The 12,670-nt window shown below is 43.4% G+C and overlaps 1 protein-coding gene across 4 annotated transcripts; it reads left to right on the top strand.

Annotated features, from left to right (window-relative positions):
* Positions 1 to 5: 5 nt before the first annotated feature.
* Positions 6 to 12,263, top strand: POP7 (POP7 ribonuclease P/MRP subunit). Of its 4 annotated transcripts, none has more exons than XM_037054895.1 (2): positions 6 to 313; positions 10,947 to 12,263. In XM_037054895.1, exons 1-2 carry the CDS (start codon positions 306 to 308, stop codon positions 11,377 to 11,379), a joined length of 441 nt encoding a protein of 146 aa, XP_036910790.1. In that variant the 5' UTR covers positions 6 to 305; the 3' UTR covers positions 11,380 to 12,263. The 4 variants fall into 4 exon arrangements, with proteins under 4 accessions (XP_036910790.1, XP_036910793.1, XP_036910792.1 ...); XM_037054898.1 differs by lacking the exon at positions 6 to 313 and adding an exon at positions 10,441 to 10,592; XM_037054897.1 differs by lacking the exon at positions 6 to 313 and adding an exon at positions 10,441 to 10,633.
* The last annotated feature ends 407 nt before the right edge of the window (positions 12,264 to 12,670 follow it).

Below are 12,670 nucleotides of genomic sequence, written 5' to 3'. Positions count from 1 at the left end.
ACCGGCTCCGGCCGGCCCCGACCCAAAAGACCTCTTCTGCTCCCCTCGAGCCCCACCCGCGCGGCCTGGACGCCCGCCGTCCCCAACGCCCCCACTCCCGGCACGTGACCCGGGAGCCCCGCTCGTCTTAGGACGCAGGGCACGCTACGGTCAGGGTTTTGGGGGGTGCCCCCCGGGTACTCTCCAGCTGCACCCCGACACGAGGTGCAACCGTCGAGACGGAGGCCGCTGCTAGTGGCATCGCTGGCTTCTGATCAATCAGCTTCCTCCAGGAAGTCCTTCTGTGTTGAAAGAGACCACAAACAATGTGGAGGTGCGTGTATCAGATGTCTTAGGATATATGCAATAAGTGAGGAACCTAATGATCTAGAAACAGTGCGAGGCTGGTGAGACCTGGGCTTTATCTGGCTCTGCCACTAAGATTTGACTCTCTTTTTGTAGTAATTATGAGTTAGTGTTCTCTGCCTCATCCCGGCCCCCACTCCACTCCCTTCCTGGAGTGCTGAAAGAATTAAAATAAGCGAATGTGAAAGGAAGGCTTTGAGAAGAGGTGAGCTACTATGCAAATGTAAGACGTAGATTCACACCTTTGTTTAAAAAAAGGTTTTCAGGAATGATTTACTAATCCTAAACATTTTAGGATGAATAAATCTTGTGTGTTTTCACCATTCTTTTGGAAGTCACTCCAAAATGTATGCTCTACTACTGAGCTTTTTAAAACAGCTGTTACCAAGTAGAAAATAACCTTTCTCAAGACAAGGAAAAGTAAATTCAGACATGTTGTGCCACAACAGAGTGGGGACTATAGGAGCAACCAGTAAGGCCTTTTGTTCCCCCACCTAGAGCCCTTCAGATTTCTTAAACACTTGTAGTTTCACTGTTTTCTTTTTTCAGTTTCTTTGACTTTCTTGCAGACAGGATTCCTGCCTCTCTTGTCAATCAAGCTGCTTGCTCACTGGCTGGAAAATGTAATTATTTAAAAGCAAGGGCTCCTGTGCTGGTTCCATCCATTACCAACTGTGGCCTTGGGCAAATTAATTAATCTCTTTCCTTTGGATTGTATGGTGGAGCACTTAACAGAGTGCTTGGCTCAGGGCAGGCACTGCACAAATGTTAGCTAATAGGGGCTTTTGGTTACACGGGGTCCACAATATTCAGATTAACACTGAATAAAAATGGATCAGCAGAATCCAATCTTGGGTCAGAATTCTCCTAGAATATGCTTATGACAGTTTTTTTTTCTTACTCAAAAGCTTTGTTGTTGGGTTTTGGGGTTTTTTTAAACTTTGCTAGATTGTAGTCTGGGTGGTTGGAAGTTACTAGCAGCCTAACCTCTGAACGAGGTCTTAGCATTAAAACGAGGTTTTAATTACTAATTAGCAAATGTGAAATGTAAATTATGGTGAAGAAATGATACAGGGGCAAAGGATGGGAAGGGTCCTCTGTGGACTGGGAGCAGTTTGGGGACAGTGGTGGCTTGTGCTGAGCTTGAGGGAAGGGCAAATTTTAGGTAGATTTAGGAAAAGTGGGCATCCCCTAGAAAATAATGACAATGCTGACTGATGGGAGAAGAGGATCTGGTTTGCTAGTTGGAAGAGAAGGGAAGTGAAATTTCACTTAAGGGCCTTGAATGCTACCAGGAAAATGTTTTTGATCTGAAAGTAGTACCCAGTAGATTCAGTGACTTAAGGAGAGCAAGGTCTCGGACTCCAGGGAGGAACATTGGAGGTTTGGACCGAAGTTCCCTGTGTACCAGCTTGTGACCTTGGGCAAGTCCTGTTCCCTAGCTGTCAAGTGGGATCCTTGCTGCTGCTGCTGACATGATGGAAATGAATCCTATAAACGCCCTCATTGAGAATGGAAACCGTATCAGACAGTCTCCTGTGAAGCAGTAAAAAAAGTTACAAACAAATCACTTGGACCTAAAATATTTTTGTTTATTCAGGTGCTGTGCCCTAAAATGCCTCGGTGTGTGTTATTTTAAATTTGCAAGCTTTTGAACTAAAAAAAGAAATTTAGTTAGATGATTAATGTAGATGAAAGGGTGGTCTCAAGTAAGACTAAAGCAGCCAAGCTCTGCTTTTTTTCTTAATGGCAGATTCTTCTGTGGTGTTTGCCTTCAGTGAAATGTAAAATGATAGGACCATTTTAGTGTCAAATTAGTTTATTATAGAGCTTGGCTTCACCCACCTAAATTATAAACCTTTAGATTTATCTGGATGTCAAAGTTTGGAAGACATATTTTAAACATCACGAAAAGACACATGACTTGAATAATAATAGCTCACAAACTGTTCTTATTTTTAATTATCAGACTAAATGAGCCTTAAAATTAATTGATTACATTCAGAATTAGTTTCCGCCATGTGCTGAGTTCTTTGGCTGATCAACTGTAACTGCTTGTCAAGTCACTAGGACCCACATACTGAATCCACTGGTTCCTCCTCATGGGAAGGTTCCTCCTCTGTTCTCCCCTATCTCCCAGGACTTAGTCCTAGACCTCTCCATTGTAATGGGAGGGACCACACAGGATATGAGTCCCACTGCTAGACTTTCTGTCTTAACATACCCATTGCATGTAACTGATATTTCAAGTATCTAATAGGGCTCCTTGATCCCACCTTCATTGCTGAGTAGTATTCCGTGGTGTGGATGTACCACAGTTTATTCATCTGCTGAAAGACACCTGGGTTGTTTCCAATTTGGGCTATTACAAGTAAAACTGCTATGGATATGCCATATATAGGTTTTAAATCTCAAGAGCATTGTTGCTGGGTTATATGTTGGGTATGTGTTTAGTTTCTTTTACAAGAAACTGCCAGAATGTTTTCCAAAGTAGCTACCATTTGATATTCCTGCAAGAGATAATATGAGAGATCCAATTTTTCAGTATTCTTCTTTTTTCCTAACTATTTTATTGTCATTCAGTTACAGTTGTCTGCATTTACCCCCCAACCCCAGCCATCCGCACCTCCCAAGTTTTTCAGCATTCTTGTCAGCACTTGGTATTATCAAGATTTTCTATTTTGGAAATTCTAATTGGTGTGTAAAAGTCATCATGGTTTTAATTTGCATTTTTAAATGGCTAATGATACAGAACATCTTATGTGCTTATTTGGCATCCTGATACTCTCTTTTGCTACTAAAGTGTCTGTTCAAGACTTTTGTGTATTTTCTAATTGAGTTGTTTTCTAACTCTTGAGTTTTATTTTAGATACAAGTTCTTTGTCAGGTAGATGATTTGCAAATATTTTCCCCCAGTCTGTGGCTTCTTTTTTCATCTTATTAATGTGGTCTTTCACAAAGTAAAAACTTTTAATTTTGTTAAAGTACAATTTACCAATACTTTACCTTAATGGATTTACTTTTGGAACTCTTCACGTGACCCTATGTCATCAAGATGTTTTCCTGCCCTGGCTGGTGTGGTTCACTGGACTGAGTGCCAGCCTGCAAACCAAAGGGTTGCTGGTTTGATTCCTAGTCAAGGCACATGTCTGGGTTGTGGGCCAGGTCTCCAATAGGGGGCATTCAAGAGGCAAAACATCAATACACTGATGTTTCTCTCCCTCCCTCCTTCCCTTCCCCTCTCTCTAAAAATAAAAATAAAATCTTTTTTAAAAAAGATGTTTTCTTCTGAAAGGTTTATAGTTTACATTTTATATTTAGAGCTACCACCCATTTTGTGTTTATTTTTTCATAGGGCTCAGGTTCAGTTCTTTGCCTGTATGTCCAATTGTCTTAACACCACTTGCTGAAAAGATATATTCTTTTTTTTCTTTTTAAAATATTTATTTATTTTCAGAGAGAAGGGAAGAGAAGGAGAAAGAGTGGGAGAGAAACATCAATGTGTGGTTGCCTCCCATGTGTCCCCCACTGGGGACCTGGCCCACAACCCAGGCATGTGCCCTGACTGGGAATCGAACGGGCGACCCTTTGCTTCACAGGCCTGCACTCAATCCACTGAGCTACACCAGCCAGGGCTGGAAAAGATATATTCTTTCCCCATTCAACTGCTTATGCACTATTGTCAAAAATCAGCTGGCTGTTATGTGAATGTATTTCTGGATTCTCTTGTTCTGTTTTATTGATTTTTGTGTCTGTCCCTTGGCATGTACCACATTGTCTTGATATTTTGCTTATATAGTAAGTCTTAAAAATCAGGGAGTGTGATTCTTTTTCTTTTTCAAAATTGCTTCAACTTTTCTTGTCATCCCGTGAAAATTTTACAGTAGATTTATTTATATCTGTTAAAATTCTTGCTGGAATTTTCTTAGGAATTGTATTAAAGCTAGAGATCAGTTTGGAAGGAATTGATATCTTTGTTATATTGAATCTTCCAATACACAGACATGGTATAACTCTGTGTTTACTATTTCATTTTTTTATCAGCATTTGTAGTTTTCGGGATACAAATTTTGTAAATATTTTGTTAGACTTATATGTAACTATTTCTCCCACCTCCCCCCATTTCTGGGATGATCGTAAATGGTATTATTGTGTTTTAAATTTTATTTTTCAATTGTTTATTGCCAGTGTGTTGAAATATAGTTGCTTTTTTAAAAGATTTTATTTATTTATTTTTATATAGGGGAAAAGATGGAGAAAGAGAGGGAAACATTGATATGCGAGCGATATATTGACTGGTTGCTTCTCACACACCCTGAAACTCAGAACCTGGCCTGCAACCTAGGCTTGTGCCTACACTGGGAATTGAACCAGGGGCCCTTTGGTTTGGGTTTGCAGGCCGGCACTCAATCCACTGAGCCGAGCCACACCGTCCAGGGCAGTGTTGATTTTTTGTGTTAATCTTATATGCTGCAAACTTGCTAAACTCATTTATTAATTATAAGGGTTTTTTTTGTAGATTCCTTGGGATTTTTTATGTATATAGTCATATCATATGCACATAGGGACAGTTTTATTTGTTCCTTTCTAGTCTGTATCCTTCTCTTGCCTTAGTGCATTGACTGGACTTCCAGCAAAAAGAGTGATGAGAGAAGATATTCTTTTTTTTTTTTTTTAGATTTTATTTATTTATTTATCTTTAGAGGGGAAGGAGAGAGGGAGAGAAACATCAATGTATGGTTGCCTGTTGTGAGTCCCCTGCTGGTAGTTAGCCTGCAAGGAACCGGCATGCAACCCAGGCATGTGCCCTGACTGGGAATCGAACCGCGATCGTCTGGTTCGCAGGCCCACGCTCAATCCACTGAGCTACGCCAGCCAGGGCTGAGAGAAGATATTCTTGCCTTGTCCCTGATTTGAAAAGAAAGATGGCCAGTCTTTTACCGTTAAGTATAATGGTAGCTGTAGGTTTTTTGTAGATGCTCTTCATCAGGTTGAAGAAATTCCTTCTATTCTTTGTATGCTTAGAGGTTTTTTTTTAAATCATAAATAGATGCCAAAATGTTAGTTTTTTAATCAATTAATATGATCATGTGAATTTTTAAAAATTATTTATTTATTTATTTATTTATTTATTTATAGAGAGAGGGGAAGGCAAAGAAAGAGGGAAACATCAATGTGTGGTTGCCTCTCACGCGCCCCCCCACTGGGGGCACTACTTGGCTCACAAGCCAGGCATGTGCCCTGACTGGGAACCGGACTGGCGGCTCTTTGGTTCACAGGCCAGTGCTCAATCCACTGAGCCACACCAGCCAGGGCTGAATTTTTTTCTTTAGACTGTTAATGTGGTAGATAATATTGATTGGCTTCCTTATATTGAAACATCTTTGAAATCAGTTCTATTTAGTCATGGTTTATAATTCTTTTGTATAAAGTAGTCCTTGCTTAACTGCTGGGGATACATTCCAAGATCCCAGTGGTTACCTGTAACCACAGATAGTACCAAACTCTATATATACTATGTTTTTCTTATACATACATACATTTTTCCTTCAAGGAAGAAGTTTATGGCTTCTCTTTGGCATGTATGAATTGTTGACCTCACTACTATTTTTAAAAATATTTTATTTATTTATTTTTAGAAGGTTGGGGGAGGGAGAAAGAGAGGGAGAGAAACACTGATGTGTGAGAGACACATTGATCACTTGCCTCTCATATAGTCCGGACTGGGGACCTGGCCCGCAATCCAGGCATGTACCCTCATTGGGAATCAAACCTACTAACTTTCAGTTTGCAGGCCAGCACCCAATCCACTGAGCCACACTAACCAGGGCTGCCAGCCTCACTGCTCTTGCTTTTTGGAGTCATTAAGTAAAATAAGGGTTACTGCCCTGGCTGGGTAGCTCAGTTGCTTAGAGCATTGCCCCAATACGCCAAGGTTGTGGGTTTGATCCCTAATCAGGGCACATACAAGAATCAACTTATGATGAATATATAAATGGCACAACAAATTGATGTCTCTCTCGCCCTTTCCCTCTCTCTCTAAAATCAATAAATTTTTTAGGAACTTTCAAGTAAAATAAGGGTTACTTGAACATAAGCACTGCCCGTATGTTGACAGTTGATCTGATAGGCAAAATGGATTCTAAGTGATTAATGGGTGGGTAGTGATACAGTATGGATGGGCTGGATGAGGGGAGGAGTCACATCCCTGGAGAGCAGGAAGGCAAGATTTAATCCCACTATTCAAAACGGTGTACAATTGAAAACTTATGAATTATTTCTGGAATATTCCACATAATATTTTCAGACTGCAGTTGACTGTGGATAACTTCCACTATGGAAAGTGAAACAGTAGATAAAGGGGGACTGCTGTTGGATTCAACTTGCTAACGTTTTGTGAGGAATTTTGGATCTTTGTGCATGAGAAAAAGCAGTCTGTAGTTTTCTTCTTTTGTATTTGTCTGGTTTTGACCTCATAAAACTGGTAGAGAAATATTCCTTCTTAATCTGTTTTCTGGAAGAGATTGTGCAGAATTTGTGTTACTTCTTATGGTAGAATTCACCAGTGAAACCACCTGGGCCTAGATATTTCTTTTTCTAAAGGTTTTTTTAAAACCATTACTTACTTTAATAAATAAAACTGTTCAGGTTATGTATTTCACCTTGAAGTTTGGTCGGTTATGGTTGTCTAGGAATCGGTCCATTTCATTTAAGTTGTCAAATTTATGTATGTAGGGTTGTTTTTATTATTCTCTTAGTATCTTTTACTTTCTGGCTCAGGCGATACCCAGTGGTGTGTTCAGGGTGGTATGGCTGCAGACTCTTCGTATCTTTTAGTATGTGAGGTATCTTTAGTGCTATACCTGCTTTAATTTCTGGTTTTTTTCCTAAGATCTTTATATTTTTCTTTATTTTTAGAGAGGAGAAAGGGGGGAGAGAAGCATCAATGTGTGGTTGCCTCCTGGCCCTCAACCCAGGCATGTGCCCTGACTGGAAATCGAACTGGTGACCCTTTGGTTCACAGGCCAGTGCTGAATCCACTGAGCCACACCAGCTAGGGCCACTTCCATTTCTGATAATCATAATTTGAGTTTTCTTTCTCTTCTTTTTTTTTGCCAGTCTTTTTTTTTAAAGATTTTATTTATCTCTAGAGGGGAAAGGAAGGAGAGATAAAGAGAAACATCAATGTGTGGTTGCCTCTCGTGGGTCCCCTGCTGGGAACCAGCCCGCAACCCAGGCATGTGCCCTGACTAGGAATCGAACCGCGATCCTCCGGTTCGCAGGCCCTCGCTCAATCCACTGAGCTATACTAGCCAGGGCTTTGCCAGTCTTGCTAGATCAATTTTATTTATGTTTTCAAAGAACTAGCTTTTGGTTTGAGTTTTATTGTCTTTCTATGTTCAATTTCATTGAATTTTGCTGTATATATTTCCTTCAATCTTCTTGTTTTGGCTCTATTTGGCTCTTGTTTTTCTAGTTCCTTGAAGTAGAAGCTTAGATTATGCCCCCCTTCTTTTAAAAGTACTGTTCAGGCCCTGGCTGGTGTAGCTCAGTGGATTGAGTGCGGGCCTGCGAATCAGAGGATCGCGGTTCGATTCCCAGTCAGGGCACATGCCTGGGTTGCAGGCCAGTTCCCTGCAGGCCAACTCCCAGCAGGGGACGCACGAAAGGCAACCATACATTGATGTTTCTCTCCCTCTCTCCTTCCCTTCCCCTCTAAAGATAAATAAATAAAATCTTTAAAAAAAAAGTACTGTTCAGGTGTTCCACAATAGTTCTTTGTTCCCGGAAGAACTGTTCATCCATTAAAACCCTGGCCATGTAGCTCAGTTGTTTTAGAGCATCCTCCCAATATGCCAAAGTTGTGGGTTCCATCTCTGGTTAGGGACCAAAAAAAACCTATAATTATTTATAAAAAACTATTTATTTTTAAATGTTTAAATTTCATTCACCTTTAGAGTACTCTCCATTTGATGCAATGTACCTATTGAGATTTTTTTCCCCACTGTTCAACAGTTTTTGAACTTGATTTTGGTGCCTTTTAGTGCTTCGCCACTTTTTGTTTTGGTTTTTCCACATCAGCAAAACATTTTCCTTTGAGGACTTTTTTCCATCCGAGGAAACAAAAAAGTCTCTCAAGGTGAAATCAGGTGAGTAGGGAGAATGGAGTACAGGGGTCATGTTTTTTTTGTCAAAAACTGCTGAACACTCAGCACTGTGTGGATAGGTGCACTCATAAATCCCCCATTGTGAAATGGGCAGACATGTTGAAAGGGTCTTAGAAAAATTCACTGAAGCCAAATGCAGCTTCTCACAACAGTGCCAGCAGGTACACTGATACAGATGGGTTCCTAGAACACTCACCTAGTGGGGGAAGCCTGCACTGCAAGGACCTTGCCCTCCAAAAGATAATTCCAGGGGTTCTCCCCCATATAAGAATCAACGAATGAGGGCATAAATAAATGAAACAGCAAATCCATGTTTCTCTCTCTCTTCTCTCACTCTCTAAAATAGAAAATGAAAATAGAAATAGCCCTGGCAAGTATGGCTCAGCAAACAGATTGAGCACTGGTCTGTGAAAAGGTCACTGGTTTGATTCCTAGTCAGGGCACATGCCTGGCTTGTGGGCCAGGTCTCTAATTTAGGGTGTGTGAGGGGCAACCGATTGATGTATCTCTGGCACATTAATGTTACCCTCTCTTTCTCCCTCCTTTCCCCTCTCTCTAAAAGTAAATAAGTAACACTTTTAAAAAAATTAAAACAAAGACTCATCTCAGATGTTACTTCAGAGGCAGAATACAGGGTAGCCAGCCTTTCCTCCTCATCTGCTACCTCTCCCCACCTCACCCCACCCCAACCCCTAACTCATGGGTGGCAAAAAAACAAGGCCCATGGGCCAAGTCCAACCCTCCACCTTGTTTTATCTGGCCCAACACCTTGTTTCTACTTGGTGTTAGTGCCGAGCTCCTTGCCCCTAGTTAAGGTGTAGTTACATTCATACAGTCCTAAAATTATATCCGGCCCTTTGAAGGCAACAGTGAAGCTGATATGGCCCTTGGTGAAAGAGTTTGACACCCCTGTGGCCTAACTTGTGGTTAATGAAAGAATCTGGAGCTAAAAGGAGAACTATGGGATTTAAATCATGCTGAGAGTTCTCAGGAATCTGACCTCTTTCTAACCTCTAGTAAAATGAGGTTAGACTCCACCTTAGACAACTAAAGAGGGGTTTGGGGGCCATAAAAAATGCCAACTCAGGTGTGTAGGCTTCCAGTTTACAAGGTTATATTGGGCTTCACAATTCCATGTCAAGCTACATATCCCCATTTGAGGGATGGGAAATAAAGAAGAGTAGTTCGAGGTCCCCAATGCATTTCCAAAGCGAACTCTCCAGAGGCTTCACCAATCTGGGCAGAGGACTTCCACCCCAGGCAGAGTCAACCTCTCCCTACTGGCCTTAGGAAGCCAGGAACCACCACTCCCCCATTCTCACTTTCCCTTGTCCTTCCCGCTAGAGGGCGCATGTCCCTACTCCCAGCAGCAGAACTGGTGGGTAATAGTTGAGGGGGCTGTGGGGCTCAGTGTACCCCCAGGAAGCTGTGAGGCCCTGGGCCTCATAGTTTGGGTCCACACGGGCTGGCCTGGGATCAGCCCTTGAAGAGGTAGAGGAGAGGGACAGGTCCCCATGAACTGCAGGGGAGTCCAGGAACACTGTCCTCCGTCGAAGGCGACACCTGGCCACTCTGGGCAAGAGGTCAGTTCTATCCACTCCACCACACTTTCTCTGACCAGAGAAACTGGTGGGTGGATGTAGGAGTCCAGATTTGTCTTCAGTCTCCTCGATCCCCTGAGCTTACCTCGCTTTCTTTGCAAGATCCTCACCCACATTTGCCCCGCCCCTAGAATATCAACCCCATCCCCCCGCCGCACAATGCCACCGCTGTAGTGATCGTGTCCCGCCTCCGAGGTATACACGTGGTAGGTCCCATCACCCCACCTCACTCCCTCAACCTCGCGTTACTTACACTCCTCGCGCGGTTCCTCCATCTTCCAGGAAAGGGGCGGGGAGAAAGAAGGCCTGGAAGGTGATTGGTGGGTCTCACACTGGGTGGGTGCGCAAGCGCACTCTGCCCTCTTAGAAACGGTGTTAGCATTTTTGTTAAGCTGCCCTTTTCTTCCATTTTTGTGGTCTGGCGGTACTGGGCTGCACCTTCTGTTTGGGCCAATCGGCACAACGCGTGAGTGGCCTGGTAGGGGAGAGGGCCGCATGCACTTGGACGCGGTACAACGCGTGAGTGGCCTGGTAGGGGGGAGGGCTGCGTGCACTTGGTCCACCCCACTGTGGACCGCAGAGAGTAGGCGTGGAAGAAGAGCCAGGGAAGGGGGTAGTGGAGGGACCTGAGGTTGGGGACGAGGTGATGAAAGAATGGGAACTAAGAAGTGGTGGAGGAGACACAGGAGTTTGAGGTGATGGGCAGGTTAGGAGGGAAGAGAAGCGTTGAGTACGCCCCCTCCTGGCTACACCTTTTGGGTAGGAAGTGGGGTAAGGAAAGTAGTGGAGTCGCTTGTCTTACTCTGCTGATCTTGTCTTTTTCCTGTGCTAGGGCACACAGCATGGCAGAAAACCGAGAGCACCGCGGGGCCATCGAGGCTGAGCTGGATCCCATGGAGTACACCCTTCGGAAGCGGTTGCCCCACCGTCTGCCCCGGAGGCCCAATGACATTTATGTTAACATGAAGACTGACTTTAAGGCCCAACTGGCCCGTTGCCAGAAGCTGCTGGACGGAGGGTCCCGGGGTCAGAACGCATGCACTGAGATCTACATTCATGGCTTGGGCTTGGCCATCAACCGTGCAATCAACATTGCCCTACAGCTTCAGGCGGGCAGCTTCGGGTCTTTGCAGGTGGCTGCCAATACTTCCACTGTGGAGCTTGTTGATGAGCTGGAACCAGAGACTGATGCACAAGAGCCACTGACCCGCATCAGAAACAACTCGGCCATCCACATCCGAGTCTTCAGGGTCACACCCAAGTAATAAAATGAGTCTGGCTTTCCTCATCCACCTACCCTCAGCTAGACTCAGGTATGACTCTCCTTGTGCTGAGTACTGTCATGGATCTCCTACCAGAGCCATATAAGGAAAAGCCTGTCGTCTCTTAGCCCAAAAGACTCTGAATTGAGAGGGGGAGAATGTCTCTTGTTGGGCCCAGCAACCAGGCCTTCCTGAATCTTTGTGGTCTGTAACCAGCCATTGTCCTAAGCAATAAAAAGTATCTAACTTAGTGCCCACCCACCCCACTGCCTCTGCCTGTCCCCTGTGTAAAATCGGTGTATACCTGAAAAGGAGAGTAGGAAACTTGACAGTGTTTAGGTGCAGGAGGAGAACCTCAGTGCCTTCCAGAGGGTGTGGATTGTAATATGGACATGGTAACATAAACTTTACAGTCCAGTACAGAAGCCTGACAACCCAATGTTTGCCTTAAAATTTCTCATTCTCTCAGAGGCAGGCTGAATGGGTAAGGTCTACCCTCTTGCCTGCTGAATGCAGCTGGGAGAGTCTTCTGCTCAGAAGCATGGGCTGTGGTAGAGGTTCTCAGGCACAGGAAAGGTGAGGGTTTGAGAATGTATCAGGCCCTGTGGTAGGAACTGACATGGCTTCATTTTCTTCCTGGTCCTGTGGGCCCAAGCAGCTATGGCCCAGAGCCCTTGAAACCCTTCTGGCTGGGCTGCTCTAGTGGGAAAGGAAAGCCTCTGTCCTGAATTACTGGGCACACAGATAATACATACTTTGCGTTTGAGTATTTTTAGAAAGATCTGATCTTATGTTTATCAAACTAGAGTCATCTAAAGCAATGTTTATCAAAGTGGGTAGTGAGTCTTAAAGTCATTGTACTGGATCATAGACTTAAAAAGCAAGTAGGAAAGTACAACTTAAGTAGCAGTTTTGTTGTCACTCTCTCAGTTATTGTGTTTACATATACAAGGTATGTGGATTAGGTATGTAAATTGTGCTTTACTTAGGTTGAGATCACAAGTTTGAATGTCTCTGATTTAAAGGGTAGTAACAGAATTTTGCTGTAGTTTGTTGAAGGTAGTTTGGTTTGGGTTTTGAAAATCAGGCTTCTCATGTATTGAAATTCCTCTGGCTTGAGTGTTCCTATTGATGAGGGACTTTGATGCTGATGCCGGATGAGTGACTGCCAGTAACTCAGGCAAGCAGATTCCTAACAAAAGGATTAGTGCCTCATTCAAACAGGTAAACATGTGCTGAGTACCCACTGTGAGCCAAGGCCTGGGTTGGGCCCTAGGGATACACAGGTGAGTAT

The sequence above is a fragment of the Sturnira hondurensis genome, unplaced genomic scaffold (genome assembly GCF_014824575.4).
Source record: "Sturnira hondurensis isolate 20B ecotype Veracruz unplaced genomic scaffold, ASM1482457v3 Scaffold0008380, whole genome shotgun sequence".
Lineage (NCBI taxonomy): Eukaryota > Metazoa > Chordata > Mammalia > Chiroptera > Phyllostomidae > Sturnira > Sturnira hondurensis.
The sequence above is the reverse complement of the archived record's forward strand: the minus strand, read 5'-3'. Positions and strand labels throughout refer to the sequence as shown.